This window comes from Lonchura striata, chromosome 31 (assembly GCF_050655825.1).
Source record: "Lonchura striata isolate lonStrDom1 chromosome 31, ASM5065582v1, whole genome shotgun sequence".
In the NCBI taxonomy this organism is placed as follows: Eukaryota; Metazoa; Chordata; class Aves; order Passeriformes; family Estrildidae; genus Lonchura; species Lonchura striata.
The window spans coordinates 5,053,321-5,067,561 of NC_140733.1; the positions used below are offsets into that span (position 1 = coordinate 5,053,321).

Here is a 14,241-nt window from a genome sequence, read left to right on the forward strand (position 1 = left end):
TGCGCTTGCGGCCGTCCTCCACCTCCAGGGCGATGCGCACCTTGTTGGCCCACGTGTCGAAGGACTCGGCGCGCACCTTGAGCTTGTGCAGCATGGCCGGCAGCTCGTCCAGGGTGTAGCGGTACCTGGGGGGCACCGGGGGTCACCTCGAGCACCCCACGGGCGCCCACGACCCCCCAAAAGTACAAACGGGACCCCCCAGGCTGAGCCGATGGGGTATGGGGGGGGTTCTGGGGGGTGGTGGCCCGAATCGGCAGAGAGACCCCAGGCTGTGGCTGTGTTGCCACCCCAGGGACACCCCGAGATGTGCAGCACCCCCAGATCGTGCCCAGGGTTTCATTCAGGGTCACACCAGGACCCACAGACCCCCAGATCAACCCCATGGGTCACAGCGAGGCCCCCCCAAACCTCACCGAAAAATTTATGAGAGCCCCCCCCAAACCATCCCCATGTCCCCCCCCAAGGGCACATCCAGGTGCCCAGCACCCAAACCCCATCCCAGCACCCCCAACACCTTTGCAAAGCTCCCAAACCCCATCCAAACCCCCCAAACCCCCCCAAACCCCATTCAAACCCCCCCAAACCCCATCCAACCCCCCCCAAACCCCATTCAAACCCCATCCAAACCCCCCAAACCCCATCCAAACCCCCCAAACCCCATCCAAACCCCCCCAAACCCCATCCAAACCCCGCAAACCCCCCCAAACCCCATACAAAGCCCTCCAAACCCCATTCAAATCCCCCAAACCCCCCCAAACCCCATTCAAACCCCCCAAACCCCCCAAACCCCATCCAAACCCCTCAAACCCCATCCAAACCCCATCCAAACCCCCCCAAACTCCATCCAAACCCCCCCAAACCCCATTCAAACCCCCCCAAACCCCATCCAAACCCACCCAAACCCCTCTCCCACCCCTCCCACCCCCTCTCCCGGACCCCCCGAGCCCCCCAGCCCCCCCACCTGAGGTACTGCTTGCTGCGGGGGCACTTGCAGAGGTCGTCCATGTGGTAGAGGCAGACGAGGCCCTGGGGACAGTCGTAGCAGGCCAGGGCTGACAGGAAACACGTCGTCTTGCACTTGTCACACTGCCGCTCGTCGTCGGGCAGCAGCTCGAAGGCCTCGCGCTCCGCCTCCGTGATGCCCTGGGGGACCAAAAAACGGACATCAGAACCCCCCCGTGGGGATTTTGGGGGCCCCCAGCACCCCCAATCCCTCCAGGATCCCTTGACTGGAAAAAAAAATCTGTCAGATCCCTCCCTGCATTCCTGCTCCGCCTCCGTGATGCCCTGGGGGACCAAAAAATGGACATCAGAACCCCCCCGTGGGGATTTTGGGGGGCCCCCAGCACCCCCAATCCCTCCATCATCCCCTGAGAGGGATAAAAATTCCTTCAGATTCTCCCCATTCCTGTTAGATCCCTCCCTGCATTCCTGCTCCGCCTCTGTCATGCCCTGGGGGACCAAAAAATAGACATCAGAACCCTCCCGTGGGGATTTTGGGGGGCCCCCAGCACCCCCAATCACTCCATCATCCCCTGACTGGAAAAAAAATTCCCTCAGATCTCCCCCTGCATTCCTGCTCCGCCTCCGTGATGCCCTGGGGGGACCAAAAAATAGACATCAGAACCCCCCCGTGGGGATTTTGGGGGGCCCCCAGCACCCCCAATCACTCCATCATCCCCTGAGAGGGATAAAAATTCCCTCAGATTTTCCCCAATTTTCTGACATTCCTCCCTGCATTCCTGCTCTGCCTCTGTGATGCCCTGGGGGGGCAAAAAATGGACATGAGAACCCTCCTGGGGGATTTTGGGGGGCCCCCAGCACCCCCAATCCGTCTATAATCTCCTAGAGGAGAAAACACAACCCTCACCCCTTCCCCAGAGATTCTGGGGTGCCCAACACCCCCATAACCCCCTGAAGGAGGCACAAACACAACCCTCACCCCTTCCCAGCACTTTTGGGGTGCCCAACACCCCCAAAACCCCCTGAAGGAGTCACAAACACAACCCTCACCCCCTCCCCAAATATTTTGGGGTGCCCAACACCCCCATGACCCCCTGAAGGAGGCACAAACACAACCCTCACCCCTTCCCAGAGATTTTGGGGTGCCCAACACCCCCATAACCCCCCAAGGGTGGCACAAACACAACCCTCACCCCTTCCCAGAGATTTTGGGGTGCCCAACACCCCCAAAAACCCCCTAAGGGAGGCACAAACACAACCCTCACCCCCTCCCCAGCACTTTTGGGGTGCTCAACACCCCCATAACCCCCTAAGGGTGGCACAAACACAACCTGCACCCTCTCCCCAGAGATTTTGGGGTGCTCAACACCCCCATAACCCCCTGAAGGAGTCACAAACACAACCCTCACCCCTTCCCCAGATTTTTTGAGGTGCCCAAGACCCCCATAACCCCCCAAGGGTGGCACAAACACAACCCTCACCCCCTCCCCAGAGATTTTGGGGTGCCAAACACCCCCATAACCCCCTAAGGGTGGCACAAACACAACCTGCACCCTCTCCCCAGAGATTTTGGGGTGCTCAACACCCCCATAACCCCCTGAAGGAGTCACAAACACAACCCTCACCCCTTCCCCAGATTTTTTGAGGTGCCCCAAGACCCCCATAACCCCCCAAGGGTGGCACAAACACAACCCTCACCCCTTCCCCAGAGATTTTGGGGTGCCAAACACCCCCAAAAAACCCTGAACTAGTCACAAACACAACCCTCACCCCCTCCCCAGAGATTTTGGGGTGCCCAAGACCCCCAAAAACCCCTGAACAAGTCACAAACACAACCCTCACCCCCTCCCCAGATATTTCGGGGTACCCCCAACCCCTCCATCACCCCCCTGAGCGCGACACAACCCCACCCCTTCCACTCCCCCCTGCCCATCCCCACCCCTGCACATCTCGGGGCGCCCCCCCACCCCCCGATTTTGGGGGTGCCCCCACCTTCTCCAGCAGGGCCTTGCGCAGCTTGCGCTCCTCCTGCACCAGCACGAACATCTCCTTGTGCACGGCGGCCGCCAGGTTCAGGTCCAGCTTCTCGGGGCTCGCGGCCATCTTGCAGATCAGCTCCTCGTGCGAGAAGACGCAGTAGCGGCGCAGGCGGCGGTAGTGCTCGATGCACTGCCTGCCCGCGGGGAGCTGGAGGCGATTGAGGGGGTCAGGGGGGTCCCCAAAATCTGGGGGGATCCCCAAAATCTGGGGGGACCCCTAAATGTAACCCTGAACTCGACTGGGTACCCCCAGGGGTGAGCCCTCAAACTGGGAACCGAGTCCCTGAACTGGGCAGTGCTCGATGCACTGCCTGCCCGCGGGGAGCTGGAAGGGATTGAGGGGGTCAGGGGGGTCCCCAAAATCTGGGGGGACCCCTAAATGTAACCCTGAACCTGACTGGGTACCCCCAGGGGTGAGCCCTCAAACTGGGAACGGAGTGCCTGAACTGGGCAGTGCTCGATGCACTGCCTGCCCGCGGGGAGCTGGAAGGGATTGGGGGGTCAGGGGGGTCCCCAAAATCTGGGGGGACCCCTAAATGTAACCCTGAACCCGGCTGGGCTGAGCCCCCAAACTGGGAACCATCAAACTGGGAATGGAGTCCCTGAACTGGGCAGTGCTCGATGCACTGCCTGCCCGCGGGGAGCTGCACGGGACTGGGGGGGTCAGGGGGGTCCCCAAAATCTGGGGGGACCCCTAAATGTAACCCTGAACCCGGCTGGGCTGAGCCCTCAAACTGGGAACCGAGTCCCTGAACTGGGCAGTGCTCGATGCACTGGAGGGAGCTGGAAGGGATTGAGTGGGTCAGGGGGACCCCCAAAATCTGGGGGGACCCCTAAATATAACCCTGAACTCGACTGGGCTGAGCCCCCAAACTGGGAACCCCCAAACTGGGAATGGAGTCCCTGAACTGGGCAGTGCTCGATGCACTGCCTGCCTGTGGGGAGCTGCACGGGATTGGGGGGGTCAGGGGGACCCCCAAAATCTGGGGGGACCCCTAAATATAACCCTGAACTCGACTGGGCTGAGCCCTCGAACTGGGAACCCTCAAACTGGGAACCCCCAAACTGGGAACGGAGTGCCTGAACTGGGCACTGCTCGATGCACTGCCTGCCCACGGGGAGCTGCACAGGATTGAGGGGGTCAGGGGGGTCCCCAAAATCTGGGGGGACCCCTAAACACAGCCCTGACCAGAGCTGGGCACCCCCAAACCTGACGCACCCCAAACCCTGCACCCCAAAACCCAGCCTGGAGTTTCTGGGCGTTCCCTTCAGGGCTTTTTTCCCTTCCTTTTGTTGCAGATTTTAATTGTTTCCCTTGAAATTTTTGGGTTTTTCATTCCTCCAGGGTTTTTTTTTTAATCTGGATATTCTGTGTGCCCCCCCAGGTATTTTTGTGTCCCCTAGGTACCTTTCCTGCCCCCCAGCAACATTTTCTCCCCCCTTAGGTACATTTTCTGCCCCCCCAGCTACATTTTCTACCCCCTTAGCTACATTTTCTCCCCCCTTGGGTACATTTTCCCCCCCCTTAGGTACATTTTCTCCCCCCTTAGGTACATTTTCTCCCCACCTAGGTACATTTTCTACCCCCTTAGATATATTTCCTGTCCACCTAGGTACCTTTCCTGCCCCCCAAGTATATTTTCTACCCCCTTAGGTAAATTTTCTACTCCCCAGCTACATTTTCTACTCCCCCAGCTACATTTTCTACCCCCCAGCTACATTTTCTACCCCCCTAGGTACATTTTCTACCCCCGTTAGGTACATTTTCTACCCCCTTAGGTACATTTTCTCCCCCCCCAGCTCCATTTTCTCCCCCCAGCTACATTTTCTACCCCCTTAGCTATATTTTCTACCCCCTTAGGTACATTTCCTGCCCACCTAGGTACATTTTCTGCCCCCTTAGGTACATTTTCTCTCCCTCCAGCTACATTTTCTCCCCTCTTAGGTATCTTTCCTGCCTCTGTAGGTACATTTTCTGCCCCCAGATACATTTTCTCCCCCCTTAAGTACATTTTCTGCCCCCCTAGGTACATTTTCTCCCCCACCAGCTCCATTTTCTCCCCCCAGCTACATTTTCTCCCCCCTTAGGTACATTTTCTGCCCCTCCAGCTACATTTTCTACCCCCTTAGCTACATTTTCTCCCCACCTAGGTACATTTTCTACCCCCTTAGATACATTTCCTGTCCACCTAGGTACCTTTCCTGCCCCCCAAGTATATTTTCTACCCCCTTAGGTAAATTTTCTACTCCCCAGCTACATTTTCTACTCCCCCAGCTACATTTTCTACCCCCCAGCTACATTTTCTACCCCCCTAGGTACATTTTCTACCCCCTTAGGTACATTTTCTCCCCCCCCAGCTCCATTTTCTCCCCCCAGCTACATTTTCTACCCCCTTAGCTACATTTTCTACCCCTTTAGGTACATTTCCTGCCCACCTAGGTACCTTTCCTGCCCCCCAGCTACATTTTCTCCCCCTCCAGCTACATTTTCTACCCCCGTTAGGTACCTTTCCTGCCCCCCAGCTCCATTTTCTCCCCCTCCAGCTCCATTTTCTCCCCCCCCAGCTCCATTTTCTCCCCTCCCAGCTCCATTTCCCACCCCCCCGGGTATTTTGGAGGCCCCAGAGCTCACCCAGTCGGCCGTGCAGAAGTTGACAGCCTCGGCAAAGTTGTAGCCCTGGTTGAAGCCGCTGTGGTAGGCGCGGGGGAAGGTGATGACGAACTCGCCGGCGCACTGGTTGGTCCGGACCACCTGGGGACAAACCCGGGCTCATCCCCGGCCTCAGCAGGGTGGGACGGGGTCCGGGGGGGCTGTGGGGACCCCCCGAACTCACGGGGACTCCGTGGGCCATCAGGGTGTTGGGGTTCATGAGGGTGACGAGCTGGTGCAGGAGGTCGGGCTGGCTCTCGAAGAGCTCCGGCGTCAGCTTCTTCATCACCTCCTCCAGGTGCTCGGCCGCGAACGACGGGACCCCGTACCAGGTCTTGGGCTCGCCCCTGGGCGTGGGCACCCCAAAAATGTCCTGATCCACCCCAAAACATCCTCATCCCACTCCAAAACATCCTGATCCCACCCCAAAAATCTCCTGATCCCACCCCAAAACATCCTCATCCCACCCCAAAACATCCTCATCCCACTTCAAAACCTCCTGATCCCACCCCAAAAATGTCCTGATCCACCCCAAAACCTCCTCATCCCACTCCAAAACCTCCTCATCCCACTCCAAAACCTCCTGATCCCACCCCAAAAACCTCCTGATCCCACCCCAAAACATCCTCATCCCACCCCTAAACATCCCCATCCCAGCCCGTACCAGGTCTTGGGCTCGCCCCTGGGCATGGGCACCCCAAAAATGTCCTGATCCACCCCAAAACATCCTCATCCCACTCCAAAACATCCTGATCCCACCCCAAAAATGTCCTGATCCCACCCCTAAACATCCTCATCCCACCCCTAAACATCCCCATCCCAGCCCGTGCCAGGTCTTGGGCTCGCCCCTGGGCATGGGCACCCCAAAAATGTCCTGATCCACCCCAAAACATCCTCATCCCACTCCAAAACCTCCTGATCCCACCCCAAAAATCTCCTGATCCCACCCCAAAAATCTGATCCCGCCCCTAAACATCCTCATCCCACCCAGTACCACGTCTTGGGCTCGCCCCTGGGCGTGGGGATCCCAAAAATGTCCTGATCCACCCCAAAACATCCTCATCCCACCCCAAAACATCCTCATCCCGCCCCTAAACATCCCCATCCCAGCCCGTACCAGGTCTTGGGCTCGCCCCTGGGCGTGGGCACCCCAAAAATGTCCTGATCCACCCCAAAAACTCCTCATCCCACCCCGTACCACATCTTGGGACAGGACACCCCAAAAATGTTCCTCCTGGGCACACGAACACCCCAAATTCACCCCTCTGGCCCCTCAGACACCCCAAAGTCACTCCTGTGCCCCCCCAGACACCCCAAAGTCACTCCTGTGCCCCCCCAGACACCCCAAAGTCACTCCTGTGCCCCCCCAGACACCCCAAAGTCTCTCCCCAGGTCCTTCAGACATGCCCCAAACGTCCCAAATTTGCTTCCTGGCCCCCCAGACACCCCAAATTCACTCTTCCAGCCCCACAGACACCCCCCAGACACCCCAAAGTCACTCCTGTGCCCATTCAGACACCCCAAGGTCACTCCTGTGCCCCCCCAAACACCCCAAATTTGCTTCCTGGTCTCCCCAAACACCCCAAATTTGCTTCCTGGTCTCCCCAAACACCCCAAATAAGCTTCCTGGACCCCCAGACACCCCAAAGTCACTCCTGTGCCCCCCCAAACACCCTAAATTTGCTTCCTAGACCCCCAGACACCCCAAAGTCACCCCCCTGGCCCCCCAGACACCCCCCAAACACCCCAAAGCCACTCTTCCAGCCCCACAGACACAACCCCAGACACCCCAAACTCGCCCCCTCAGCCCCCCCAGACACCCCAAAGTCACTCCTGTGCCCCCCCAGACACCCCAAAGTCACTCCTGTGCCCCCCCAAACACCCCAAATTTGCTTCCTGCCCCCCCAGACACCCCAAAGTCATTCCTGTGCCCCCCAGACACCCCAAAGTCACTCTTGCAGCCCCCCAGACGTCACCCCCCGTGCCCACCAGTGGAGGTAGTTGATGGAGTAGCTCCAGTGGTCCTCGATGTGCCAGCAGAAGGCCGAGAACACCATGCCCACGTAGAGCCAGGGCACCTTCATGCCCGAGATGTCGGCGTTGATGTGGCACAGCACCGACTGCTGCAGCACCGGCATCACGTTCAGGTTCCAGCCGCTGCCCGCGTACTCCTGGGGACGGGGCGGCGTCACCACACGGGGACACGGGGACAGGGACACCCCGCGGGGACACGGGGACAGGGACACCCCCAGGACAGCGTCACCACACGGGGACACGGGGACAGGGACACCCCATGGGGACAGGGACACCCCATGGGGACAGGGACACCCCCCAGAACAGCGTCACCACACGGGGACACGGGGACAGGGACACCCCGCGGGGACAGGGACACCCCATGGGGACACGGGGACAGCATCACCCCGTGGGGACAGGGACACCCCCAGGACAGCGTCACCACACGGGGACACGGGGACAGGGACACCCCGTGGGGACAGGGACACCCCCAGGACAGCGTCACCCCATGGGGACAGGGACACCCCCAGGACAGCGTCACCACACGGGGACACGGGGACAGGGACACCCCGTGGGGACAGGGACACCCCCAGGACAGCGTCACCCCATGGGGACAGGGACACCCCATGGGGACAGGGACACCCCATGGGGACAGGGACACCCCGTGGGGACAGGGACACCCCCAGGACAGCATCACCCCATGGGGACAGGGACACCCCATGGGGACACGGGGACAGGGACACCCCGTGGGGACAGGGACACCCCCAGGACAGCGTCACCCCATGGGGACAGGGACACCCCATGGGGACAGTGTCACCCCATGGGGACAGGGACACCCCCAGGACAGTGTCACCACACGGGGACACGGGGACAGGGACACCCCATGGGGACAGGGACACCCCATGGGGACAGGGACAGGAACACCCCGTGGGGACAGGGACACCCCATGGGGACAGGGACACCCCCAGGACAGTGTCACCCGCGGGGCAGGGACAGGGACACCCCCAGGACAGCGTCACCACATGGGGACACGGGGACAGGGACACCCTGTGGGGACAGGGACACCCCCAGGACAGTGTCGCCCCATGGAGACAGTGGGGACAGCGTCACCCCACAGGGACATGGGGACAGCGTTACCACCATGGGGACAGGGACAACCCCAGGACAGTGTCACCCTGTGGGGACAGGGACACCCCATGGGGACACCTGCCCAGACAGCGTCACCCCATGGGGACAGAGGGGACAGCGTCACCCGGGCATGGGGACAGGGGACACTGGGGGGACACTGGGTCACCCCCCAATAGGGACAGGGGCACCCAACAGGGACAGGGGACACCGGGCCACTCCCGAAGGGGACAAGGGGACACAGGGTCACCCCCCATGGGGACAAGGGGCCACCACGGTGGGGAGGAGGTGGCAGTGTCCCTGTCAGTGTCCCTGGGGGAGGTGGCAGTGTCCCCGGAGGAGGTGGCAATGTCCCCGTCAGTGTCCCAGGGGAGGTGACAGTGTCCCCAGGGGAGGTGGCAATGTCCCCGGCAGTGTCCCTTGGTAGGTGTCAGTGTCCTGGGGGAGGTGGCAGTGACCCTGTCAGTGTCCCTTGGGAGGTGGCAGTGTCCCCAGGGGAGGTGGCAGTGTCCCCATCAGTGTCCCTGGGGGAGGTGGCAGTGTCTCTGGGAGGTGGCAATGTCCCCGTCAGTGTCCCAGGGGAGGTGACAGTGTCCCTAGGGGAGGTGGCAGTGTCCCCATCAGTGTCCCGGGGGAGGTGGCAGTGTCCCTGGGGAGGTGGCAGCGTCCCTGTCAGCATCCTGGGGAAGGTGTCAGCGTCCCAGGGGAGGTGTCAGTGTCCCCAGGGGAAGTGGCAGTGTCCCTGGGGGAGGTGTCAGTGTCCCCAGGGGAGGTGGCAGTGTCCCCATCAGTGTCCCTGGGAAGGTGTCAGTGTCCCTTGGGAGGTGGCAGTGTCCCCGGCAGTGTCCCAGGGGAGGTGGCAGTGTCCCCAGGGGAGGTGGCAGTGTCCCCTGGGAAGGTGTCAGTGTCCCTTGGGAGGTGGCAGTGTCCCTGGGGAAGGTGTCAGTGTCCCCAGGGGAGGTGGCAGTGTCCCCATCAGTGTCCCTGGGGGAGGTGGCAGTGTCTCTGGGAGGTGGCAATGTCCCCGTCAGTGTCCCAGGGGAGGTGACAGTGTCCCGGGGGAGGTGGCAGTGTCCCTGGGGAGGTGGCAGTGTCCCTGTCAGCATCCTGGGGAAGTGGCAGCGTCCCAGGGGAGGTGTCAGTGTCCCCAGGGGAAGTGGCAGTGTCCCTGGGGGAGGTGTCAGTGTCCCAGGGGAGGTGGCAGTGTCCCCAGGGGAAGTGGCAGTGTCCCAGGGGAGGTGTCAGTGTCCCTGGGGAAGGTGGCAGTGTCCCCATCAGTGTCCCTGGGAAGGTGTCAGTGTCCCTGGGAGGTGTCAGTGTCCCAGGGGAGGTGTCAGTGTCCCGGGGGAAGGTGGCAGCGTCCCCGGCAGGTGACAGTGTCCTGTCCCACCTCCTCCTCGGGGGACAGGCGCCGTTTGCCGTCGCGCACGGGGAAGCCGGAGCCGAACTCCTTGGAGTGGATGTCGGCGCCGTACTCCACGGTCACGTCCTCCTCGATGCTGTTCACCAGGCGCCAGAACTCCTTCTCCACCAGCTCCGTGGGCACCATCTGCGGGCAGGGCAAGGCTTTGGGGGCAGTTTGGGGAGACATGGGGGCATTTTGGGGGGTTTTGGGGGTATTTTGGGGGGGTTTTAGTGGGGTTTTGGGGGCATTTTGGGGAGAATTTGGAGGTTGTTCACCAGGCGCCAGAACTCCTTCTCCACCAGCTCCGTGGGCACCATCTGCGGGCAGGGCAAGGCTTTGGGGGCAGTTTGGGGAGATTTGGGGGGTTCTGGGGGTATTCTGGGGGGTTTTGGAGGTTTTTGGGTCAGATTTGGAGGCTGTCCACCAGGGGGTTTTGGGGGGATCCAGGCAGGTTTTGGGGGGCTGACATGGACAGGCACATTGAAGTTGTTGGCCTTGAAGGCATCACCCACATCACTGAAGTGAGGGAGATCTGGGGGATTCAGAGGAGCCTGGCGGGTTTTAGGGGCTCCAGGCAGTTTTGGGGGGATCCAGGCAGGTTTTGGGGGAGTCCAGGTAGGTTTTGGAGGGAATACAGGCAGTTTTTGGGGGGTCCAGAGGGGTTTTGGGGGGCTCACGTGGACGGGCACATTGAAGTAGTCAGCCTTGAAGGCATCACCCATCTCCACAAAGAGAGAGGAGCTCAAAGGAGTCTGGGGGGCTCAGGGGAGCCCAGGGGGTTTTAGGGGGTCCAGGCAGGTTTTGGGGGAGTCCAGGCAGGTCTTGGGGGGGATCCAGGCAGTTTTGGGGGGTCCAGAGAGATTTTGGGGGGCTCACGTGGATAGGCACATTGAAGTAGTCGGCCTTGAAGGCATCACCCACCTCCACAAAGGGAGGGGAGCTCAAAGGAGTCTGGGGGGTTCAGGGGAGCCCAGGGGGTTTTGGGGGCTCCAGGCAGGTTTTGGGGGAGTCCAGGCAGATTTTGGGGGGATCCAGGCAGTTTTGGGGGGTCCAGAGAGATTCTGGGGGGCTCACGTGGACAGGCACATTGAAGTAGTCAGCCTTGAAGGCGTCACCCACCTCCACAAAGGGAGGGGAGCTCAAAGGAGTCTGGGGGGTTCAGGGGAGCCCGGGGGGTTTTGGGGGGCTCCAGGCAGGTTTTGGGGGAGTCCAGGTAGGTTTTGGGGGGGGATCCAGGCAGTTTTGGGGGGCTCACGTGGATGGGCCCCTTGAAGTAGTCGGCTTTGAAGGCGCCACCCACCTCCTTAAAGGGAGGGGAGCTCAAAGGAGTCTGGGGGGCTCAGGGGAGCCTGGGGGGGCTCCAGGCAGGTTTTGGGGGTCCGGGGGGGTTTTGGGGGGCTCACGTGGACAGGCATGTTGAAGTAGTCGGCCTTGAAGGCGTCGGCCATCTCGCCGAAGCTCTGCAGCGTGTACTCGCGCGTGGCCTGCTCGAAGCCAAACGCCTCCGGGGGCCGCTTGCACTCCTGGGGGGACATTGGGGGGTCAGGGGGCTTGGGGACACCGGGAGGGGTCAGGGGGCTCGGGGACACTGGGGGTGTCAGGGGGCTTGGGGACATTATGGGGGTCAGGGGGCTTGGGGACATTGGAGGGGTCAGGGGGCTTGGGGACACCGGGAGGGGTCAGGGGGTTTGGGGACATTGGGGGGTCAGGGGGCTTGGGGACATTGGGGGGGTCAGGGGGTTTGGGGACATTGGGGGGTCAGGGGGCTTGGGGACATTGAGGGGGCTCAGGGGGCTTGGGGATGTTTGGGGGAGGTCAGGGGGATTGGGGACACTGGGGGTGTCAGGGGGCTTGGGGACACCGGGAGGGATCAGGGGGCTTGGGGATATTGGGGGGTCAGGGGGCTTGGGGACACTGGGAGGGATCAGGGGGCTTGGGGATATTGGGGGGTCAGGGGGCTTGGGGACGTTTGGGGGGGGTCACTGGGGACAGCTCCAGATTTTTGGGGCATCCTACAGAAAGCACCTCAGGGGGTCCCTAAACCCCACGGATCAGGGGGTCCCTAAACCCACAGATGGGGGGGTCCCTAAACCCCACAGATCAGGGGGTGGTCCCTAAACCCCACGGATCAGGGGGTCCCTAACCCCACAGATGGGGGTCCCTAAACCCCACAGATGGGGGTCCCTAAACCCACAGATCAGGGGGTCCCTAACCCCACAGATCAGGGGGTGGTCCCTAACCTCACAGATGGGGGGTCCCTAAACCCCACGGATCAGGGGGTGGTCCCTAACCCCACAGATCAGGGGGTGGTCCCTAAACCCCACGGATCAGGGGGTCCCTAACCCCACAGATGGGGGTCCCAGCTCCAGATCAGAGGAACCCAAACCCCCTCCCATCACAAGCCACGCACAAGGTGGGGGTTCCCAGCCCCACAGCGGGGTGGGAATTGGGGAGGGGGATCCCGGGGGGTGTCCCCGTGCCCCCCCTCACCGCCATGACGCATTTGGGGCAGCGCCAGATGCCCTTGGGGATCTCGGGCAGGGGGGGCAGCAGGCAGAAGATGTGGTAGTTGTCATCGCAGCCGTCGCACAGCAGCAGCTTGTCGTCCTCGTCCCCCCGCGAGCAGATCCGGCACACGTAGGAATCCACCTGGGGACAGGGAATAAAAAAGGGGGTTTTGGGGTGAGGATTTTGGGATTTGGGGGGGCTGAGGGAGGGGTCCCACGCCCCAGCCCTACTCACGAACTGGCTGTTGCTGTGGCTGCGGCGCAGCCTCATGGTCATCTTGGTGCAGGGCTCGGGGCTGTGGCGCAGCTCGTCCCGCCCGTCCCGCGCGCCCCCCGGCAGCGCCGGAGACCCCCGGGGCTCCCCCGCCGGCTCCTCCTTCACCACCACCGTGGGGGGACACTCGGGGGCGTCCTTGTCTGCGGGGAGGGGGGAAACGGGGGTTAACGGGAGGTTGGGGGGGCTGGGAGGTTGGGGGGTGCTGGATTGTGGGGGGTACTGGGACGTTGGGGGGTGCGGGAGGTTGGGGGGTGCTGGAGGTTGGGGGTGCTGGATTGTGGGGGGGTGCTGGAGGTTGGGGGTGCTGGGAGGTTGGGGGGTGCGGGAGGTTGGGGGTGCTGGATTGTGGGGGGTGCGGGAGGTTGGGGGGTGCTGGGAGGTGGGGGGTGCAGGAGGTTGGGGGGTGCTGGGAGGTTGGGGGGTGCTGGGAGGTTGGGGGGTGCTGGAGGTTGGGGGTGCTGGGAGGTGGGGGGTGCAGGAGGTTGGGGGGTGCTGGAGGTTGGGGGTGCTGGATTGTGGGGGGTACTGGGAGGTTGGGGGGTGCTGGATTGTGGGGGGTGCTGGATTGTGGGGGGTACTGGGAGGTTGGGGGGTGCTGGGAGGTTGGGGGGTGCTGGGAGGTTGGGGGGTGCTGGAGGTTGGGGGGTGCTGGATTATGGGGGGGTTTACTGGGAGATTTGGGGTACTGGGAGGTTGGGGGGTGCTGGATTGTGGGGGGTGCTGGGAGGTTGGGAGGTGCCGGGAGATTGGGGGTACTGGGAAGTTGGGGGGTACTGGGAGGTTGGGGGTTACTGGGAGATTGGGGGGTGCTGGATTGTGGGGGGTACTGGGAGGTTGGGGGGTACTGGGAGATTGGGGGTGCTGGGAGATTGGGAGGGTAACAACAATTGGGGGTTACTGGGACGTTGGGGGGTGCTGGATTGTGGGGGGTGGTGGGAAGTTGGGGGGGTACTGGGAGGTTGGGGGGTGCTGGGAGGTTGGGGGGTACTGGATTGTGGGGTGTATTGGGAGGTTGGGGGGTACTGGGAGGTTGGGGGGTACTGGGAGATTGGGGGTGCTGGAGATTGGGGGGTACTGGAAGGTTGGGGGGTTACTGAGAGTTTGGGGGGTATAACAGAACAATTGGGGGGTGCTGAACCTTTGGGGGGATACTGAGATTTTGGGGGTACTGAGCAATTATTGGAGGGGTACAGAACGCTTGGGGGGTGCTGAACGATTTGGGGGTTACAGAATCATTGGGGGGCACTCAATTATTGGGGGGT

At 61.8% G+C, this 14,241-nt stretch overlaps 1 protein-coding gene across 3 annotated transcripts in view; it reads right to left on the bottom strand.

The window, feature by feature from the left end:
* KDM5C (lysine demethylase 5C) overlaps positions 1 to 14,241 on the bottom strand; it is a 38,623-nt gene that overhangs the window by 14,083 nt on the left and 10,299 nt on the right. For all 3 annotated transcript variants that reach the window (XM_085563762.1, XM_085563761.1, XM_085563760.1), the window contains exons 7-16: positions 12,938 to 13,119; positions 12,686 to 12,844; positions 11,599 to 11,718; positions 10,181 to 10,339; positions 7,642 to 7,823; positions 5,837 to 5,999; positions 5,635 to 5,754; positions 2,956 to 3,150; positions 962 to 1,143; positions 1 to 125 (exon numbers count right to left, since the gene is read on the bottom strand). In XM_085563762.1, coding sequence (XP_085419888.1) covers positions 1 to 125; positions 962 to 1,143; positions 2,956 to 3,150; positions 5,635 to 5,754; positions 5,837 to 5,999; positions 7,642 to 7,823; positions 10,181 to 10,339; positions 11,599 to 11,718; positions 12,686 to 12,844; positions 12,938 to 13,119 — 1,587 coding nt within the window. The remainder of the gene's footprint in view (positions 126 to 961; positions 1,144 to 2,955; positions 3,151 to 5,634; positions 5,755 to 5,836; positions 6,000 to 7,641; positions 7,824 to 10,180; positions 10,340 to 11,598; positions 11,719 to 12,685; positions 12,845 to 12,937; positions 13,120 to 14,241) is intronic.